This window comes from Musa acuminata, chromosome BXJ3-8 (genome assembly GCF_036884655.1).
Source record: "Musa acuminata AAA Group cultivar baxijiao chromosome BXJ3-8, Cavendish_Baxijiao_AAA, whole genome shotgun sequence".
Lineage (NCBI taxonomy): Eukaryota > Viridiplantae > Streptophyta > Magnoliopsida > Zingiberales > Musaceae > Musa > Musa acuminata.
This window is the reverse complement of record NC_088356.1, coordinates 31419205-31440689: the sequence shown is the minus strand read 5'-3', so window position 1 is coordinate 31440689 and position 21485 is coordinate 31419205. Positions and strand designations below refer to the sequence as shown.

The 21485-nt window shown below is 37.5% G+C and overlaps 1 protein-coding gene across 1 annotated transcript; it reads left to right on the top strand.

Moving 5' to 3' along the window:
• Positions 1-1034: 1034 nt before the first annotated feature.
• LOC103972886 (putative UPF0481 protein At3g02645) lies at positions 1035-3426 on the top strand. The gene is made up of 3 exons (XM_018821166.2): positions 1035-1171; positions 1276-1738; positions 1810-3426. Exons 2-3 carry the CDS (start codon positions 1374-1376, stop codon positions 3149-3151), a joined length of 1707 nt encoding a protein of 568 aa, XP_018676711.2. The 5' UTR covers positions 1035-1171; positions 1276-1373; the 3' UTR covers positions 3152-3426.
• Positions 3427-21485: the final 18059 nt, after the last annotated feature.

Below are 21485 nucleotides of genomic sequence, written 5' to 3'. Positions count from 1 at the left end.
GAGGTGACAGCCAAAAAGCTTAACCTATGCCCTTTTGGTTCCCTCCTATTTATAGAGGTCCCATATCAACTTAACCCTAATGGATCCTGCCCTATCGAGTATTAGATCTCTATTCAATTACCCAAGCCTTTTATATTAGTGCGTCTCTACCCAATAATCTCTTATTAGCTCTTATTGGATCTCATCTATATGATCCAATAATTTAGAGGCTTAATGAATATCTTATAAGATAAAGGCTCCGACGGATGTCTTATATCCAAACCTCTACTCGTCAAAACACTTACGATATATGTATGACTCTCTAGGCCTAATATATAGCTTGTTATGAGTCATATATATCAGAACTCCTTTTAGCTCAGTGAATTATTATCTCCATAATAATTCACTCGATTCATCGACTACGAATGTACTAGGCTACTATATCGTAGTCCCTAGACGATATAGGGAAATCCAATCTTTGGACCTATTTGTCCTCAATTACTATGTACCTATAATCCCTTATCCATCTAATATCCTAGAGATCGTATACCGGGTATGGTGTTGTCAAGCTCATACGGTTTCTCCTCGAGTCTCGCTCTAATCGGATTCTCTGAAAGAACTCTTTTTTTCTCAATCTGAATGATCTTGGCCAAAGATTTGTCTGAACAAGAACACATAAGTTATTCCTCTCATGATACTGAGAGTGGATGATCCTTTATCGACACTCAATAGCCCTTGTAAGGTTAACTGTCACTCCTAATGACCGATTGTGTTAGATTTGAAATTTCCAACATGAATGCGAATGGTAAATTAACCTGAAAATTTTATATAACAATAATATAAGCTATAAATTTAATTTAAGAGAAATATATATTATTTTTTAGAAAATAATGATGCTACAATCTCGTGGGTAATTAAGCTATTATTCTGCTTTTTCTTAATTGTTGTCTTACAAAGCAATGGGACAAGCACATTGGAATTACAGTGGCTTGGGACGTCCAGCAGATTCAATAGTATTTTCTCTCCCCTTAGCCATCTGTAAAGTTGCAGGAAAAGCTGAATGAGGCTGGACCAGATTGCCTATAGAATTTGCTCTGAAATGGACAACTACATGGCGTCGAAGACTTTTTCCTTCCATGAGGAGCCAATTAATTGATCAGTGACGATTACAGGCCAACCTTTGTGAAAGATGGTAGAGAAAACATAGCTTTCAACATTGGATCAGATCCAAATAAGCTGATGTAGAAGTTTTCTAGCACATGATAAGCGAGGCCTGACCTGCTTTCCTTTATACAGTATGATGATAGTACCAGCAAGGAGTTGCTTGATGATGCTTCTGAGACCGAGCAGCAGAAAGCCAGAGAGCCGGTAGCGATCTGCAGCAAGATCAGAGCATGAGCATGGCCTCTACCCAGTCCACGGCCTCCACGGACACGCATCACAACCCGCACTTCGACGAACTCCGGTGGGTGATCCAGATACGCCACACGCTGGAGGAGGAGCACGACGACGACATGGGCATCCCCGTGTCGGTGTTCAACGTCCCCAAATGCTTGCAGGTGACCAAGCCCGAGGCGTACGTCCCCCAGCTGATAGCCGTGGGGCCGTACCACCACTGGCGCCCCGAGCTGTACGAGATGGAGCGCTACAAGCTCGCCGCCGCGAGGAGGACGCAGAAGCAATTCCACACCATCAAGTTGCAGCACCTCATCGAGCAATTCACCAAGCTCGAGCACAAGATCCGTGCCCATTACCACAGGTCCCCAGTCTTTCCTCTGCTGCCAGCGATGCTAACTCGGATATATCAGACTGAACGAGTCTTGTTTACAGGTACCTTGATTTCAATGGAGATACGTTGGCGTGGATGATGGCGGTGGATGCGTCGTTCTTGCTTGAATTCCTGCAGGTTTATGCTGTCCAAGAAGAAGGAGAAGGAGAAGGTAAGGTGCTCAGAAGGTTGTCTTCTCGGATGTCCCATTTGGTGGATTACACGGGGAGGAAGTCGGCGCACAACGTGATATTGAGAGACATAATGATGCTGGAGAACCAAATCCCGCTCTTCCTGCTGCGCAAGATCCTGGAGCTGCAATGCTCCTCGATCGAAGTCGCTGACGGCACGCTGACCAAGATGCTAACCGGCTTGCTCAAGGAGCTCTCCCCTTTCAAGCTGATGGACAACTTCCCCTGCATCGACGTCGCGCAGCACGCCCACTTGTTGGAGCTACTCTACTATGTCCTCGTCCCTAAATCCGACGACGACGGCGACGACAACGAGATCGAGGAGCAGAACGACGAGGCAGCGCCGAAGGAGCAGAAGTACGGGAACTCCGGCTACGTCAGGCAGCTTCTCGATGCGGTCTGGAAGATTGGATCGAGCCTCAACGGAGCTCCAATCCGCTTCATCAAGGGCGTCATCGTGTCGAGGCCCGTCAAGCTCGTGGTGCAGGTTCCCTGGAAGATCCTCACCAGCCTCCCGGGCTTCTCGATCGTGAAGCAGCCGGTCGAGAACTTCTTCTCCTTCCAGGGAGAAGAAAGCTCCCGGGCCCAAGATCCAAGTTCCACCAACAGCATCCACAAACCACCACTGGTGGAAGAGATCATGATTCCTTCGGTGACCGAGCTGATCGACGCCGGCGTAAAGTTCTTGCCGACTCATGGCGACCTGACAACGATCGCGTTCGATGTGAAGACAGTGACGTTCTACCTCCCCACCGTCAGCTTGGACGTGAACACCGAAGTCATTCTGAGAAACCTGGTGGCGTACGAAGCTTCTGCTGCAACGGGGCCGCTGGTGTTCACCAGGTACACCGAGCTGATGAACGGCATCATCGACACCGACGAAGACGTGAAGCTGCTGAGGGAAAGAGGGGTGGTGCTGAACCGGATGAAGAGCGATGGACAAGTGGCGAAGCTTTGGAACGGGATGAGCAGATCGGTGAGGCTGACGAGGGTGGCGTTCTTGGACAAGGTTATTGAGGACGTGAACAAGTACCACAACAGCAGGTGGAGGGTGAAGTTGTGGAGGTTCATGAAGAAGTATGTGTTCAGTTCATGGCAGGTTCTGACCTTTGTGGGTGCCATTCTGCTGCTGATTCTTACAGGTCTGCAAGCATTTTGCTCGGTGTATACTTGTTCCCGCTGGTTTGGCGACGTGAATGTGCAGAAACAATAAGTACTCATCCAGTTCAGGTATCACCAAAGACGAAGTTTGATGATGAAAAGATCGTGGATCGTATTAGGATTGCGTGTACTAATCATGTGTACCTCTAAATTTACGTGATTTGGATTGTTCACCATTAGGTTTGAACTTGTGTCATGTTGGTGGTACTGAAGGAAAGATTTTAGATTCTCGGAGGAGAAGAATGATTTCTGTTGATGTACTCGATGTTGTGGCCTTGCGTCTAACAAAGTTCAATATATTTGTATGATAATGTGGTTTGGAGATCACTTGGAAGTGTGCCTTTCGTATGATAATGAGCATCCTATTGCCAAACATGAGTGATTGAATATTCTCACATGGCTGTAACCAGTAAGTACTCTGTTATTAACATCCAGAAGTGATATATCTCACAGCCTCAAAGTTGTTGAATATTCTTCGTTAATGCTTTCAATAGTTAGCCTTTCGAAACATCCGTGCAATATTAAAATGATTGTGATACTACTGTAAGCAGCAGTGATGAGTAGTGCAACATTCTCAAGGATGTCCCATCTCTCGGTCTTTTGTCCACTCACATGCTCAAAGATGTTCCAATTCTTAGTTGCTGTCCACTTTCATGTCTACTGCTAGACTGGTTTTATCTGTATCAATGAAGTAATCAATAGCTAGATCCCCTTTTGAGGTGGAAGTGGGGTCAGGTCGAGACTGTCCATATAAGATCTGAATCATATTCTTGACAGCCTCCCTGGCTGTTATCATTTTATGTCCAGCTTGATGCTGAAATGATTATGAAGTAAATTATAGTCCTTGTTGTTAGTTTTAGAGAATAAGAGTTTGTAAGATCTGGCTGTGCTCTTTATGTTATTACTGGAGATACTTGCATATAAGCTGAAGCCAGCTGACTTTGTTAGACCTTATTGTATGATTCCGTGACAACTCCAAGATTTTTCTTTATCGCGCATGATTTGATTGCTTAATTAGTTTTCACTTATTGCTTGTAGTTCCAGCTAGACTCCTGTTTTGCATTCATCTCAAGGTATTGGATTGTTGTGGTTCCCATATATTTATTATATTAACAGTACATCATCAGCATCCGTAGGTCAAAGTGGATAGACTATTTTATTATTTTTTTCCATCACTTATTTAAAATGTGGATGTATGGAAATATTATTTAGTTATCATGTCGTAATCATAGATGGAAAGCTTGTACAGAGGATATTATTTATCTGAATCCTGGAATAATCGGATAGGATACATCTAGAATGAATCGAGATTTATTACCATTTTGTTATCAAACACCAGCAGTGACTTCTGATGATACAACACAAACATTATTCACAAAACATTAGGGTAACATGCTCCGTAGGAAACAGAAGCTTATCTCTGTTTAGAACAGCAAACAAGTCCAGATGAACAGCACAAATTATATATCAACAGTGGATAACAATGGCAGACGGCAAAGATGTTTCATTTGACAACCAAAAAGGATAATGATATCCCTCTAACAGCAATATTGTAGTAATCATGGGATTCTTGAGCCCTTAGACCAATAGATATTACAATTTCTAGTAAATCACTGATAATGGATATCTTTTAGATGGATCATTTTTCTGGCTTATGCCTTATCTAAACCTTCTTCCCTACTGTTAGATGTGCTGCTGCCGCTACTATGCTGCGCTTCATGTGCTTCTCTTTGGTTTCTGGAAAGGAGCTCAAATGACCAAGTTTCTGATATTCCAACTTCCGTAAGTGAATTGAGGTAAATGTCATAGAGGAGGGGGCCAACAGGCTGTCGCTGCATTGGAATTGTGGTGTTCAAAGGACTGAGGCAGATTTGGAGAAGTATAGTCTAATTTGTCATGAGACTCTGCCATAGGATCACACTTCATCTTCTCATGTAACTCGTTCTGCAATTGCTCAACCTCTGAGTTCAGGACATTCTTCTAATCTTGCAGCACATTCTTCTCCCAGTAACCTGCTTCAGTACAAGATTAAAAAAAAAAAGAGTTCATATCAAACTCGATCCTTTTGTCCATAAATTATGTGGGCTGTATCCATTTATTTTTATTTTGATTTTTATTAAGTCTCTCTACGTGAAAGAGATGATAAACTGTGTTCTGGATGATACAATTGTTTTCACCATATAAATACCTAATTCATTTTTTTTTTTAGCTTCCAATTTATCTATTGTTTACCTTTCTATATAGTTCAAAACCATCATTTAAATTGTAAAACTTGCAACTAGTACATGTTAGTTTGACAAGTCTCATAGTCGGAAAATTAGACTTGTTATCTCCTATTGCAACTATAAATAAGGGCTTGGACTTTGAAGTCAGATGCACCACAAGAAAAACTAAGTATTTACTTTGGTTTAAGTCCACATTCAGTTAAATAGTTTGGACTTATACTTTAAATTTTTCTTGTTTAGTATTTTCTGGTGTCTTATGGCCTAGGAACATCTTCCTAAGGCATTTGTAAGTCTCTTTTCATAGTAGTGATTTGCTCCTCTTTCGTCCGTGTATGTAGGTCAAAGTTAATTGACCGAACCATGTAAATATGGTGTTCTTGTCGGTTTTATCTTTTCGTTTTATTGTCTTTGTTGTGTTGCCAAAATTACCTTGTGGTAAATTTCCTAGGGCTAGCTCTAACAAACTAATATCAGAGCCTAGTTTATGGAGGCCATTCTGGTTCAAGACGGAGTTGATTTGGTACTACAGGGAGCCGAGAGCATTCCAGATGATATGTCAAAAGAAGAGCTTGCGGGTATGGATAAGAAGACTCGATCAAGCATCATTCTAAATCTCTCTGACGAGGTTTTACGGGAGGTAGCTACGAAGACTACGGCTAAGAGCATGTGGGACAAGCTTAAAGCCTTGTACATGAAGATGACAGTGGAGAATCGTCTCTACTTGAAACAGAGTCTGTATATGCTTCGGATGATTGAAGGTACATCTATACTCTCGCATCTTGATAAGTTTGATTCTTTGGTTATGGATTTGGAGAATATAGATGCAAAAATTAATAATGAGGATAAAGCTTTGTTACTCTTGTGTTCTCTTCCCCAATCTTTTAAGCATTTCCGTGATACTTTGATTTATGGAAAAGAAATAGTTTTGTATCAAGAAATTAAATCTGCACTGAAATCTAAGGAGCAGATAGACAAGAATATCACTAGGGAAAGTAGAGAGAATCAGGCTGAGGGTCTGGTTGTTAGGGGGAGAATGGATAAAAGAGAATTTGACAGTAGTAGATCTAAATCTAGATCTAAATCCAAACATAGAAATTTGGAATGCAGATATTGTCAAAAAATGGGGCACATTAAATCTGATTGCTTTAAATTAAAAAATAAATTAAAGCAAAAGGAAAATTTTGTTGAAAAAACTACTGAATCCGCTGAAGTTAGTGTAGCAACTAATGAGATTGTTGGAAATATTTTTTCTGCTATTGATGACAGGACGAGGTCTAAAAATGAATGGATTTTAGATTCAGGTTGTTCTTATCACATGTGTCCCAATAGGGATTTGTTTTCCATATATGGATCTTGTAATTGTGGAATTATTTTGATGGGCAATAATGCCGCATGTGATGTTGTTGGTAGAGGTACAATCCGAATTAAAATGCATGATGGTATTGTGAGGACGCTCATTAATGTTAGACATGTTCCTGATTTAAAAAAGAATCTCATCTCTTTAGGCACCCTAGAGGCCCTTGGGTGTAAATACACAACTGAAGGTGGAGTTATGAAAGTTTCTAGAAGTGCCCTTATTGTTATGAAAGCTTGTAGGTCTGATAGCTTGTATATTCTACAGGGAACTACTGTCATAAGTTCGGTTGCAATTTCGTCATCATCATTGTCTGATTCTGACATCACCAAATTATGGCATATGCGTTTGGGTCATATGAGCGAAAAAGGTTTGAGCATATTGAGCAAAAGATGTCTATTTTGCAGACAAAGTACTAGGCCACTGGACTTTTGTGAACACTGCATTTTTGGAAAGCAGAAAAGAGTCAGCTTCACTTCTCCGGCAGTTCACAAAACGAAAGGTACTCTTGACTATATTCATTCAGACCTTTGGGGTCCAGCTCATGTTCAGTCTAAGGGTGGTGCTAGGTATATGTTGACTTTCATTGATGATTATTCCAGGAAAGTTTGGGTTTATTTTTTGAAGCATAAAAATGATGTTTTTCTAACCTTTAAACAATGGAAGCCTTTGATTGAGAAATAAACAGGTAAACAGATTAAGCGGCTTTGATCAGATAATGGCATGGAATTTTGTGAAGGTGACTTTGAAGAATTCTGCAAAAATGAAGGAATCGTTCGGCATCGCACTGTTAGGATAACGCATCAGCAAAATGGTGTGGCCAAACGTATGAACAGAACACTCTTGGAGAGAGCAAGGTGTATGATCTCAAATGCAGGGTTGACAAAGGACTTTTGGGCAGAGGCAATTAATATGGCCTGTTACGTAGTCAACCGTGCTCCTTCTGCAACACTTGACTTTAAAACTCTGGAGGAAGTTTGGTCAGGTACTCCTGCTGATTACTCTGATTTAAAAAATTTTGGGTGTCCAGCATACATGCATGTAAATGAAGGAAAATTAGAGCCTCGGGCTAAAAAGTACATTTTCCTTGGGTATGCTTCTGAGGTGAAAGGATATAAATTATGGTGTTCTGATCCCAAATCCCCAAAATTTATAATCAGTAGAGATGTTACTTTTGATGAATTATCTATGTTATCTTCTAAAGAGGAATCTACTAGTTATACAAATGATAGTGCGCAGAAGTATGTGGAGCTTGAGATTAATAGTTCAGATTATTTTAAGTCGAACTCTTCTACTCAAAGAATGCCAGCAGATGATCCAGAGGAAAAGCAATATTCCATAGCCAAGGATAGACCACGGAGAGATATTCGACCACCACAAAGATATGCAAATTTGGTTGCATATGCTTTGTTTGTTTCAGAAGAGACAAGTGAAGTTGGTGAACCTACTTCCTACTCAGATGCAGTTTCTTGTGATAATTTTGTTAAGTGGTTGATTGCGATAAATAAAGAAATAGAATCTCTCCATCAGAATAGAACTTTGGATCTTGTGAAGCCGCCTTCGGGTAAGAAAATTGTTGGATGCAAATGGGTTACCATTGCTGAGGGGAAAGTCCTTGTTCATAAAATTCATATGAAGGACAATCCAGTTGATATACTTATGAAGTCTCTTCCAGTTTACAAGTTCAAGCAGTGCTTGGACTTGGTTGGTGTTCATTGTGTGATTGCCCGTTGGGTGTTCATTGTGTGATTGCCCGTTGGGGCTTTTATGAAGAAGGTGGAGCAAGTTTTGTTGGGACATGCCAAGGTGGATATTTGTTAGTTTGGCAAGTCCCATAGTCCCACATCGGAAAAATCAGACTTGTTATCTCCTATTGCAACTATAAATAAGGGTCTGGGCTTTGAAGTCAGATGCACCACAAGAAAAATTAAGTATTTACTTTGGTTTAAGTCCACACTCAGTTAAATAGTTTGGACTTATACTTTGAGTTTTTTTTGTTTAGTATTTTCGGGTGTCTTATAGCATAGGAACATCTTCCTAAGGCATTTATAAGTCTCTTTTCATAGTAATGATTTGCTCTTCTTTCGTCCGTGGATGTAAGTCAAAGTTAATTGACCGAACCACGTAAATCTGGTGTTCTTGTCGGTTTTATCTTTTCATTTTATTGTCTTTGTTGTGTTGCCAAAATTACCTTGTGGTAAATTTCCTAGAGCTAGTTCTAACATTACATCATACAGTTTTTTAAAATATTGACATTACCATGACAGTAACCTAAGAAATATCAGAAAATGAAGTATTCCAAAATAAACAGAGAAAACAAAGCATTTATTAAGCGCAATTCATCTTTCCAAAAAGGTCGGAGGGAACCACACTAAACATAAACATGCCCCAAATCCAAAAGAATTGAGATTAAAAGAGAAAATTAAGCTTCAATGCACAATCTGAAGATAATTCTCCTATCCCTGATAAATCAAATAGCACGGAAGATTGACTTTTGGTTTGCACATGCTACGAAAGCTATCTACACAAACTTTAAACTACTCGACTAGAATTCAGTTTGGCACAATATATCCTTCTGAAAACAATATTATAACTATAAAATAGATCAGAACAACTTGAATTATTTTACACGCTTCTAAATTTGGATTAATTCCATAAACCAAAGTAAAGTGATTGCATGAAATAATTATTTTAACTACAAGAGTATAAATTTTGATTTTCAATTAGAAGTACTTACACATAGCGAGATTTATTCACCAAAGCAACATTTTCCTTTCTAAGGGCTTCTACTTGTGCAAGGAGATGCCGCAATAACCGAGCGATAGAGGCTTTTCCATTATCTTTGAATTGAGACAGAAACACATAACAGGTGGTGTGGTCTTTCTTGGTTACTGGGAGTTTGTGGCTGAGTGTGTTTATTTATTACCAGCTTACAGGGAAAGAGAGGAGAAAGAAATATTACATGGAGCTCCACTACAAGGTTATTCGACACTCTTGTACATTCAGTGTTCTGTTTCTCCGTTTGCTACAACTATGCAAGGAAAAGCAGTTCTCTTTAGCCAACTTACCAGGTGCTTTTCTACATTAGTGTTGATTAAATGTCCACTCCATGGCAACTTACCAAGTGACAGACCCAACTCCAGAAATAGCTCATTGGTCTCGTTTCATCTTCTCTCTCGTAGCCTCCTTGTCTTTCTTTGGAACTTTCCTTGAACTTTTTGAGCTTGGAAAGACGGCAGAATGAAAAGTCCCTTAATATGTAGAAAGGTTTAAAAGAGTTATCATGAAAAGATCAAATAGACCAAAAATGAAGAAAAAAACCTCCAATAAATATAATGCAGAGTTAGACTCGTACCGATGGCCAACTATTATCAATGTCCTATGAGAATTGACACATATATATATGGGAAGAGAATCTGATTGAGAAGCTTCTTCCTATAAGTTCCTCGTCCGAAGGAAATTGATTTTTGATATTTTGTGGAGATTTTAGCAGCTTCATTTGACATGGTTTTTGGCCCAATATCAAATAGATTCCATAATGTGGAATTTGTTGCATATACATCATAATATTGATTCTGCATACATACCATATGCTCGATGGGTGAGGCTAAGGTATGCATTTCACAGGAATAAAATAAGTGATCATGACAAAGAAGATAAACATGGAACTAGTTGTCTTTTGGTCATATCAACTTTTTAGCTCTTGGGGCTGGTTGTGATAGATTACAAAACCTTGTTTGTGCATCCTATGTAAGGACAAGATTATGCATGTTGATAATATTACCACATTTGCTGGACTCTTAGGTTTTCATACTTATCAAAAATGACAAACTAATTATATATATATATATATATATATATATATATATATATATATATATATATATATATATATATATATATATATATATATATATATATATATATATATATATATATATATATATATATGCGTGCGCGTGTGTGTGTGTGCACACACATTTCTCCGAGATCAAGATAGTTAAAATTTGACAATACTATATGGTTATTCTTTGAAACAAAATTTCATAGAAATATCCAGATAACACATTTAATTTATCTATTGTACCCAAATTTGAACGATTGGATAAAACTTGATGGATGTTGTAAACACCGTAATAGGTAATTCAAGGAAGGAGACAAGCTTTGTCCAACCTAAGTGAGTTTATGTATCAAAATCTGAAAAATTTATATAGGCCAACAAAATCCATTTACATATTTGGGAATGGAATCTAGTAAACGCTAGTATTTGAGTTGGACATTTCATACATATTATTCACCAATTGAATCTGAATCTGTATCAAATTCGCCATACCACACTGTCTCAATCTTTAACTACAAATTGATTAAATTATATCAATGACATTCTTCATTCTTCATACAAGGACAACTGTTAATTGTGCATAAAAGGTTTGGAAACATCCAACTAGCCTAAGCTCCCATCAGATCTCTAAATTTAAGGCAGCAGTTTTCACAAATATCCATGAACATAAAAGAGGGCCTTACCCACAAAGATGATATCGTCAAGGTTTCGTTGATTATTTGACATCCACGGTACAAAAATTGTCAAGGTAGGTTGTACTCAATTCAGGGGTAAAGATTCAAAATTCTTGATCTTGACAGAAAGGTAGGCAATGGATGTATCAAGTAAGATTCCTTGATCCAAATGTTCTTCAAACACCAAGCCAAAATGTCATACGACAGAATGCATTACAGCGACATACGTTCCCAATCAGAAAACAGAATGCAGCATGATTTCAATCAAAGGTTTCATATAGCAGAACAAGCATACTTTAGTTCAGATTTAAAAGTCGAATATAATCACAAGCACTTCAGGCTCATCTCCTTCAAAAAATATAACCATCTCCATCATCTATCTTCCAGCAGATTGCGCAGCTACAGCACTTGCGCCGTTGGCAATGGAAGAGGGAGGAATCGCTACCATGATGCGGTTAGGTAATCTGCAAAGAACAGAACTCTTCTATCAGAATTTAACTACTTTCTTTCTGAATCTCTGACCGATCAAGCGAAAAGAAATTAACTTTTACTGAAAGAAGAAGAAGAAGGGGATTGCAATTACAAGACCAAACTAGCGACGATCTTTTTGATTCGTCCTCATACTTCCTCAAAATGGAAAATAAAATTAAGAAAACTCGAGATTTACGGAAAAAATAATCTAATCCGAGGATAAAAGATGATGATTAAATTTACTCGTTTCATCTAACTATAACTGACCAATCAAAAGGATGTCAAGAATCAACAAGAATAGAGGGTAAAACATTAACAAGATTATCAAAATAGATAGAGAAAATAAAGAAAGTCATATATCAGTCTTCACCGGAGCTCTAATTGCAATCCAAAAATGAACATATTTTATAAGACGATCTACAACCATAAAGATGATGGTTTGAGATGGTAGAAGTCTATCGATAAAATCCATAGATACATCAGTCAAAGAATTATCAAGAATAGAAAGATGCTGAAGCAAACTAGCAATAGCAACTATCTCACCTTTGTGGCATTAGTAAACATCATATTCTACAACAAACTTCTTGATAGTTTTCTTTATACCCTTCTAATAAAAAAGTTGCTAGATGCATTTATATATATGAAAAAAATCCAAAATGACTCATAGTTGGTATGAAACTCTTCCAAAATTATGTTCTAATAAGAAGAATTTAGTCTAAGATAATTCTGCTCTTATAGTGCAAATCTATGAGATCTTAGCTGTAATTAGGAATAGAAGTTGGGTCTTCTTCTAGCTTTTTAGTAACATCTTGAATTTTAGGATCATCAACAATTCACTCCTAATAAGTTATAATGTTTTGCAAGTAGAAATAGAAATAGTCACTAGCTTGCTCTAGAAGACAAGAAAGTGTATCTCCAAATTCTCACTCTCATTCTTATAAATAATCTCATAGTCAAAACTCAATAGTTAGTAATCCATTTTTGTTGCTCTAAAGAAAAAAATCCTTACTCAATAAAATATTTTAAGCTTTTGTGATCCGTGTGTATTTGAAATCGTCAACCAATTAAGGCATCCACTTAGTAACTACATGAACAATGACTACCATATCCTTAGCGGAAACACAAACTCAAATAAGATAGGGAAAGTAACCTATTAGTATAAGCAATTGGACGACCTTCTTGCATTAGTATAGCTCCAATACTCACTTTAAAAGCATCATTTTCAATTATAAATAACTTGTTAAAATATGAAAAAAAAATGAGAATTAGCATAGTAGTTATTACATACTTAAGAGAAATAAAAGCTTGAGTAGCTTCTCCTATCCACTTGAATGCATCTTTCTTTAAAAGTGATGTCAAAGAAGCACTAATTTTGTCCTAGTTCTTCACAAACTTTCAATAATAGTTAGTGAGTCTCAAGAATCCTCTAAGAGCCTTAATTGAATTTAGAATTAGCTAATCTTTCATTGCCCAAATTTTGGAATGATCAACTATAACACCCTCTCGGGAACGACCAAGATACTTCACCTTAGATTATGCAAAGCTGCATTTTTATTTCTTGACAAAAAGATAATGCTCACGAAGAAAGGTAAAAACAATCCATAAATATAATAAATGACTTTTTGATGATGGGTTATAAATCAAAATAGCATCAAAGAAAATTAAAACAAACTTACAACTCAAAAGACATCATTAATTAAACTTTAAAAAGTAGAATGTGCATTGGTTAACCCAAAAAGGATTATCAAAAATTTATAATAATCATCATGCATTCTAAAAGCATTTTTTGAATGTCATCTTCATGTACACGAGTTTGGCAATAGCTAAACATAAATCCAGTTTAGCGAAAACTTGTGCACCTCCTAATTTATTAAGTAACTCATCCACTACTGGAATAGGATACTTGTCTTTTCCTATAATATTATTGAGTACTTGATAATCTACACACATCTGCCAAGAATCATCCTTCTTCCTTACCAATAAGATTAGAGAGAAATATGGACTAACACTAACTCTTATGACCCTTGCTTCAAGCATCTTCTTAATGATTTTCTCTATCTCTATCTTTTGAAAGTGTGAATATTAATAAGGCTGAACATTAATTGGTGTACTCCCAAGTAAAAAATGAACCTAGTGATCATGTGATTAAAGAGGTGGAAGTCCTTGTGATTCTACAAATACATCCATTAATTCTTCGAGCAATGATTGAATATGTTCATCTTGTTTGAGTATTGTAGTTTCCTCTTTAATACTTTATAATTATACGAAAAATCGATGGTGTGCCTTTAGAAGAACTCTCTTCATTTTATGGCTAGTAATAATTGTGACCTTACTGTCACACTTACTCTTTCGGATCAATTGCTTTCCATTGATAAAAAAATTTATAATTAATTTAACTTATAATATTATTATGAAGATTGTCATGAAGTCCAGGAGCTTACCGGGAGTTCGCTGGAACATTACCGAGAGATCGTCGGAAGTTCGCCGGAAGATCGCCGGAAGCTCATTGGAAGAAACCTAGACTTACGAACTTTATTTAGCTTAGTAAATATCTTAAAATTTATAGTTAGTATATAATTAGGATTAGAATTAGGTCAACCCAATTAGGGGATAGTTGGGCCAAGTTTGGGTAATGTTGGGCCAAGAGAAAAGCTCAAACAATGACCAAACAGGTGAAACCGTTGTGGCATAATCTTTGAGACTGTGCCAGGCGGTGGTACCACTAGTCTGGGCGATGGTACCACTTAAATACAGTCTTCTAGGTGGTGGTACCGCCAGACTAGGAAGTGGTACTGCCTAGTGTCAAACTACAGTCGGTGATACTGCTCGTACCTTGAAATTTTAGGGATTTGAATTTTGGCTCGATTTTTTAAGCCATTTGGGGTCTATAAATACCCTAGCTATTCATGCATAGAGAAGCAAGAAAAGTAAATAAAAAATCTATGTTTCTAGAGTTGAAAACCTTTGTAAACTATAGAGTTTATCTTCCTAAAATTTAGAGACCATTCTAAGGAAGAGTGTAAGAGAAGATTTATAAAAAGGGGGTATAAAGGTTCTCTCCTAAGCTTGTGAAAGGAGAATAGAGTTATAAGAAGGAGGTTGATCTTTGTCTATTAAAGAAAGATCATTAGTGGATGCTGATGCCTCGATGGAAGGGGAATCGGCGGAGTGGATGTAGGTCACGACGACCGAACCATTATGAAAACATGGTTTGCATTTCTATTCGTGCTATTTACCTTCACTGCAAACTACTTATTTGCTTTCTAGAGTTGAAAACCCTTGTAGAGTATAGAGTCCCTCCTCCTAAAGTTTAGAGATCATTCTAAGGGAGAGTGCGAGGGAAGCTTTGTAAAAAGAGGGTGTAAAGGTTCTCTCCTAAGCCTCCAAAAGGAGAATAGAGTTGTAAGAAGAAGGTTGATCTTTGCCTATTAAAGGAAGATCATTAGTGGATGCCGATGGCCTTGATGGAAGGAGAATCGGCGGAGTGGATGTAGGTCATGGCGACCAAACCACTATAAAAACTTGGTTTGCATTTCTATTCTTGCTATTTATCTTCACTACAAACTACTTACTTGCTTTACTTCCATTACGCTTACGAATATGATTTCAAAGTTAACATCTCTCCGAAACTATTTTCCTCGAAATCGGTTTTAATCGAACAATAATTTTTTAAACCGATGTAATCTTTTTACTACACTAATTTACCCCCCCTCTTAATGCCGATTCGTTCCGAACAAATACAAACCGAGTTTATAGTGGTTCGATCATCATGACCTATATCCACTCCCGATTCCTCTTTATTCGAGGCCATCGGCTTCCACTACCAATCTTCTTTCAATGGGCAAAGATCAACTACCCTTATAACTCTTTCTCCTTTTCACATGCTTAGGAGAGAACCTTTACACCTCTCTCTTTTAAACTTAGATCGTTGTTTCTCCATTTAGAAGAACTTCTAAATACTAGAAAAATGTGACTCTACACTGAGAGAGATTTATAATTTTTTTTACAAGGATTCTTTCTCCCTTTCTCTACTCTATTTCTTATTGGTTCAAGTAGGAATAGTTGGGGTATTTATAAACTCCAAATGACTTAAAAAATGGAGCTAAAAATGTCTTATCCTAGGTTTCTAAGGTACTAGTGGTACCACCAGCATTACTAGGTAAGTACCACACCACCATCTACCATACTAACAACTGGTGGTACCATCGTCTATCAGTCTGACATTGATACTGAGCAATACCACCATTAAGTCTAGTAGTATCACCGCTTGACACAGTCTAGAAGATAGTGTTTGGGCAGTACCACCGCCCGATCTAGTGGTACCACTGGTTGACATAGTTTGGAAGACTGTGTTTAGGTGATACCATCGCCTAGTCTAACGGTGCTACCGCCTGGCCCTTTTATGGGTGACCGAATGAGCCTTCCACTTAGTCCAAAATAGCTTCAACTCAGGCCTAATTGACCCCTAATTGAGTTGACATTATATCATCTCAAAATTGACTCAATTAGACCTAAATTAACTTGATATAGATACACAATTACAAGTATGAATCCTATATTGTCCGGTATGTCATTAGTTCATCTAGTGCTTCATCCAATCCTTTGGCGCTTTGTCATCTCCTTCGACATATTGCCTAATCGGCATGTTGAATCCCGCAACTTCTGATTTCCTTAGCGCAATGTCTAATCCTTCAGCCCGATGCCCGAGCTCATGGCACGAAGTCCTTCCGGCACATCGACTATTCCTCCAGCCCGACGTCTAATCTTCTAACATGTTTCACTTTGTCCGAACATTTGATTCATCTTGCTTTAATCGAATTACCTTTCCTTGATCAAGGTTAGTCCTATATCACTCAAACGCACATTAGAACTTAACTTCATCAATTAATTTCATTATTAAAATTCAAGATTCAACATCAAATACCCTTCAACTTTTATATTTTAAGGATTAGAATAACTAGCTAATGCATGAACAACATATGTGATAGATTCCATAATATTATGATAATTACTTTCATGATCGGAGTCTATAACCTTAATCTCTGGTTCTTTAACTAATTTAATCATCAAAAATATTTTTAACTTATAATGATACTCTCTACTCCATTTTTCATCACAATACTAGTACAAACCCTCTATTGATTAAATTTTGAGTTCCTCTTGGGTCAGTCTTCTAGAATAAGGATTTTGATTAGAAATGGTTGGAGTGGTTGACTTGCCAGTCACTTGTTTATTAACACTTCTGGTTTAGTGGTTCTTCATATTAATTTTTTCTTCATGCAATCATATAAAAGAAATTACAACTATTGTAGAGGTTGGCGAGCATTAACTTCATAACAAATATCTAAATTAAGACTTATATTGAATGTTCCCACCAGTTACCTTTCAGAATAATCTTTAACCCAATTTGACTATCATTCAAATCGACTTTGATACTCGAATATAGTAGAAGTTTGACAAATTTTGGCAAGCTACACATCAATATTCTCATATTTAGATGGTTAAAAATGAATAAGAAATCCTTTCTTAAATTGCACCCATGAGGAAACTCTATGACAAGTTTTATATCAATCATACTATTGAATAGCATCTCCATCTAGTTGGATTAACACTATTTCTATTTTAGAATCTTTTAGAGTTTTATGAAAGTAAAAAAAAATTCTCTACTCTAAAAATCCAACCAGTCGGATCTCTATCTTTCTATCTAGGAAATTCTATTTTCATCGAGGGTAGCTATTATCACGCTCTTGGTAACATTTTCCTATGACTTTAGATTGATCTAGTTGTTTACTAGTAGAAGTCAAACTTCTATCTTGTTGAATTTTCCTGAAACACTTAAGCAAACTTTTTTTAAAATCATTAAGAGTTTCTTACAATGTGCTCTCAATTTTTGCTTCTAAGGTTTCAAATTGGGATTCCACATAATTATCAATAGTCATTGCATATAATTATAGATCTATAATTCCTAAATTTTATTTTAAATTTTGAGTTAAGGGCATAAGCACTAGTTATTGGGTGTTGAAGGTGAAGTCGTCATTGGAGATGCGGGCATCAAGGCCAGCGGTGATGTCGAAGAGAAGATTGTGAGAACACTAACGAAATATTGTAAGAACTATAGGAACCCATTGGCAGCAAGCCGTCGGGACCTATGGTGATGTTGAGGAGATTGAGGGAATGTCAAGGTAATACTGTAAGAACTTTAAGAACATTGCTCTGATACCAAATAATAAAACTCTAGGGTTTTATCTAAGAAAAGAGATAGGGATTTGATTACTTTGAGGGGATCAACCTGCTTTTAATCGCTTCGAGGGGATCGACCTCCAAATTAACCAAAGGCTTTGAGTTATATTTAATCCTTAATTAGGACTAGCATTTCTAATAAAAAAATAAATAAATAATCCCTAATTTGCTAGATTAAAAATTTTTATCATAATTAAAAAAATTTAAAATCTCTTACCATAATTAAAAACTAAATAAAAAAATTAATATCAAACTCTCGAATCCTAATATCTTCCTCCTCCCTTAAGGAGAGAGAGAGAGAGAGAGAGAGAGAGCATGACACAAGTGTGTGGTGAGCACTCGACTATTTGATGGTCCAGCTCATGCTATGTTTGATTCCAAGTGGCCTTCCTTCTTCGATCGGACCCCACCTTAGCAGTTACATTTTTATTACCGTGCCTATCACATCTTCTCATGTGTACCTTAAGAAGAAAAGAAGGATCACATGCAAGTGCAACCCTCTCTCAAATAGTAGTAATAAGGTACTATTAGCCCAAGATTAAACCAAATAGAAGAAGAAACAAATGAGAAAAGGAAAAAACTTTATTAAACTTCTTTAAAAAAATATTTATAGACCTTGAACAACTCTTAGACTTGACTTCAATACTTGAGACTTGAATTAATTTACATATAGATGCCACATATTTATATATGTAAAATATAATAGTTCATAATCTCTATAACTCTATCTAATCTTATTTAAAATCTTCTAAAATATATTTTAAACTAAGAATCTCTTTCCTTGAAACTCCATATAATCTTATTAAAAATATAAAATATTAATTTATGATCTTTCAAAATATGCTTTAACTTCTTAACACTCCCCCTTAAAGTATAATTTTGGAGATAAGTCCTAGTTTGATGTGCAACGTCAAACTCATAACTACCACCAAGTATGGGATCACCTTTAGAAATACAACCCCGACCAAAGTGTTCTCCAAAGTGCATGTGAATATTACTATCCAGATCCTTTTTTCTACTACTTGAAAATCTACCTAAATCAAGTTGCTATATTCGAAAACTTTTAGGACTATCTGGAATACCTCTTAACCCAAAGCCTAATTCAAACTAACTCGATGGAAAACTACTAAAATCTCTCACTAGACTTCGTGTAAAAGGCACAACATCCATATGATGATTGAATTCAAGAATAGACTTGTGCAAAGTAGAAATAGTACCAAATTCTTCATAGAAACTAGTAGGTAATGATCTAAATCTTTCATCTGGCAAAGGCCTAAATCTATCTTTCGGCAATCCATGAGCAAAAGTTGAATCATGCATGCCACCAACTTGAACTTTTCTTGTAATCCCATTAGCCTTAACACCTTTGGCTTCATCAAAACAAGTAGGCTCAAGATCATCAATTGATTCAAAAAATAAACAATGACATAAGTTTATATTGTCTCCATCTATGTAACGTGTTGGTTTGATAATTATTTCTTTTTATCATCTTAATATTAGAAATTTCTCTTTATGAGTATCATTACTCCCCTTATCACTTTGCTCCAACATTGGTAATAAAGAAATAACAAGAGTAGATACCGATGAGGAAGGATGTGAGCCAAAATCCATATGAGCATTAGATGATAAAGGAATCTCAACCACAAGTTTTGAACATGTATTACTTTCATTATTAGGACTGATATTTACAAAAGAAATTACTTGTGAAGGATAATAACAAGAAATTTCATCAAATACAACATCTCAAGATATCACATAACTGTGTTTATGGATCCATGCATTTTTTAACCTTCTTCCTTTTATCATAGCTAATAAAGATGTATGTTTTAGCCTTAGCATCAAGCTTACTTATCTTTGAATCTAGTATGTGAACATAGCATGGAGAACCAAATACTTTGAAATATTTAACATTTGGATTCTCACCAAACATGAGCTCATATAGATGTTGAATCTCGTATTTTGATGATGATACTACTTTATATGTGTTTATGATTTAATCTACATTTTTGAGTGATGCAGGATGCTTCGATCAGGATGAGACAATTAAAGCAGGAAAATCATGTGGTGCTGGAGGAACATGTCAGAAGATTGGACGTCGGGCCGGTGGATCAGTCGACGTATCGACAGAAAGCTTCGGGCCGTGGATTCGAGCATCGAGCCAAGAAGAGTAAAGATTGTGCCAAGGATATCAAAGTTGCGGAGTCAACTAGCCGATTAGGCAATAGGCCACAAGAGAGGACGATGTGCCGAAGAATCGGACGAAGCGTCGAGGGACCAATGACATGTCGGACAACTTGATTAATTGCTTAGGATTAATTGTCTCGATCGAAGTGTTGTTTTAAGTGTGCAGGATTAACTACGATAGCTTGAAGACATAAAGCAAGCCTACAGGAGTCAACTTCGATAGGTGTTCGAGAGTCCGTTGAGAGTCCGAAGATTCGTCGGAAGTGCTACCGGAACCAACCGAGAAGAAATCGGAGACTTGCCGAAGTTTTCAGAAGTTTTCCAGAGAGATCGTCGGAGGTTTGCAGAGATCACTAAGAAGGTTCGGCTACTTGCCAAAGACTCGCTGAACTCGCCACAAGACCAAGAGCCTGCTGGGAGTCCGTCGGAAAAAATCCGAGGGTGTATCGGAAGTCCGCTAAAAGATCGTCGGAATGCTCGTCGGAAGGAAACTCGACATTGCCAGTTAAAAACTTACTTAGGACTATGTCTTAATTTCATAGTTTACATGTAATTAGGGTTAGGATTAAGGGTTAATCCTATAACCCTATTGGGGGCCAATTGGGCCCAAGTTCGGACTAGTTTGAGCCAAGTTTGGAGCCCAACCAGTGAGCTGAAATAGTCTAGGCGGTGGCACCGCCAGACTAGGTGGTGGCACCGCTAGAGCCCGAAGGAGCAAGCGGTGGTACCGTCAGACTAGGCAGTGGCACCACCCAGCACCCCAAAGATTGGGCGGTGGCACCGCCCAGAACCCGAGAGTTCTGGTGGTGGCACCGCCAGTACACTGTCAGTGTCAGACACTGACAGGCGGTGCCACCACTAGCACCAGGAAACCCAAAAGCAATTCAAATTTGGAGCCCAAATTTGAATCCTCTTAGGGCCTATAAATACCCCTCAATTCTTAGTAGAGATAACAACCTTTGAGAAGTTAGAGATTGAGAAAAAGTATTTAGCAAGTCTTGTTTTCAATAGCTTAAGTGTTCACCTCCCTCTTTCTCTTTGAAAAATTTGTAAGAGTGTGAACCACTTGTAAAAGGTTGTAAGAGGGGTATTTGTCCTTCTCCTTCAAAGTGATTTGCTAGTAGAAGTTGGGAGCCTCATCGAAGAAGGCTTCGCAAGTGGATGTAGGTCATTTGACCGAACCACTTTAAATTGGTGTGTTCCTTGAATGTGTGAGTGTTTACCTTTCTGAAACCTTTATTTATATAGCAGCAAGATTTTGGTTTTCATCTCCTTACTTTACTCGAGCTACTTTTACCAAGTTATTCTTTGTCGAATCGAAACCTCTACGCATTTACGAAATCATTTTCAAACTTATGAGTTTTAATCCGCTGCACTAATTCACCCCCCCCCCCCCC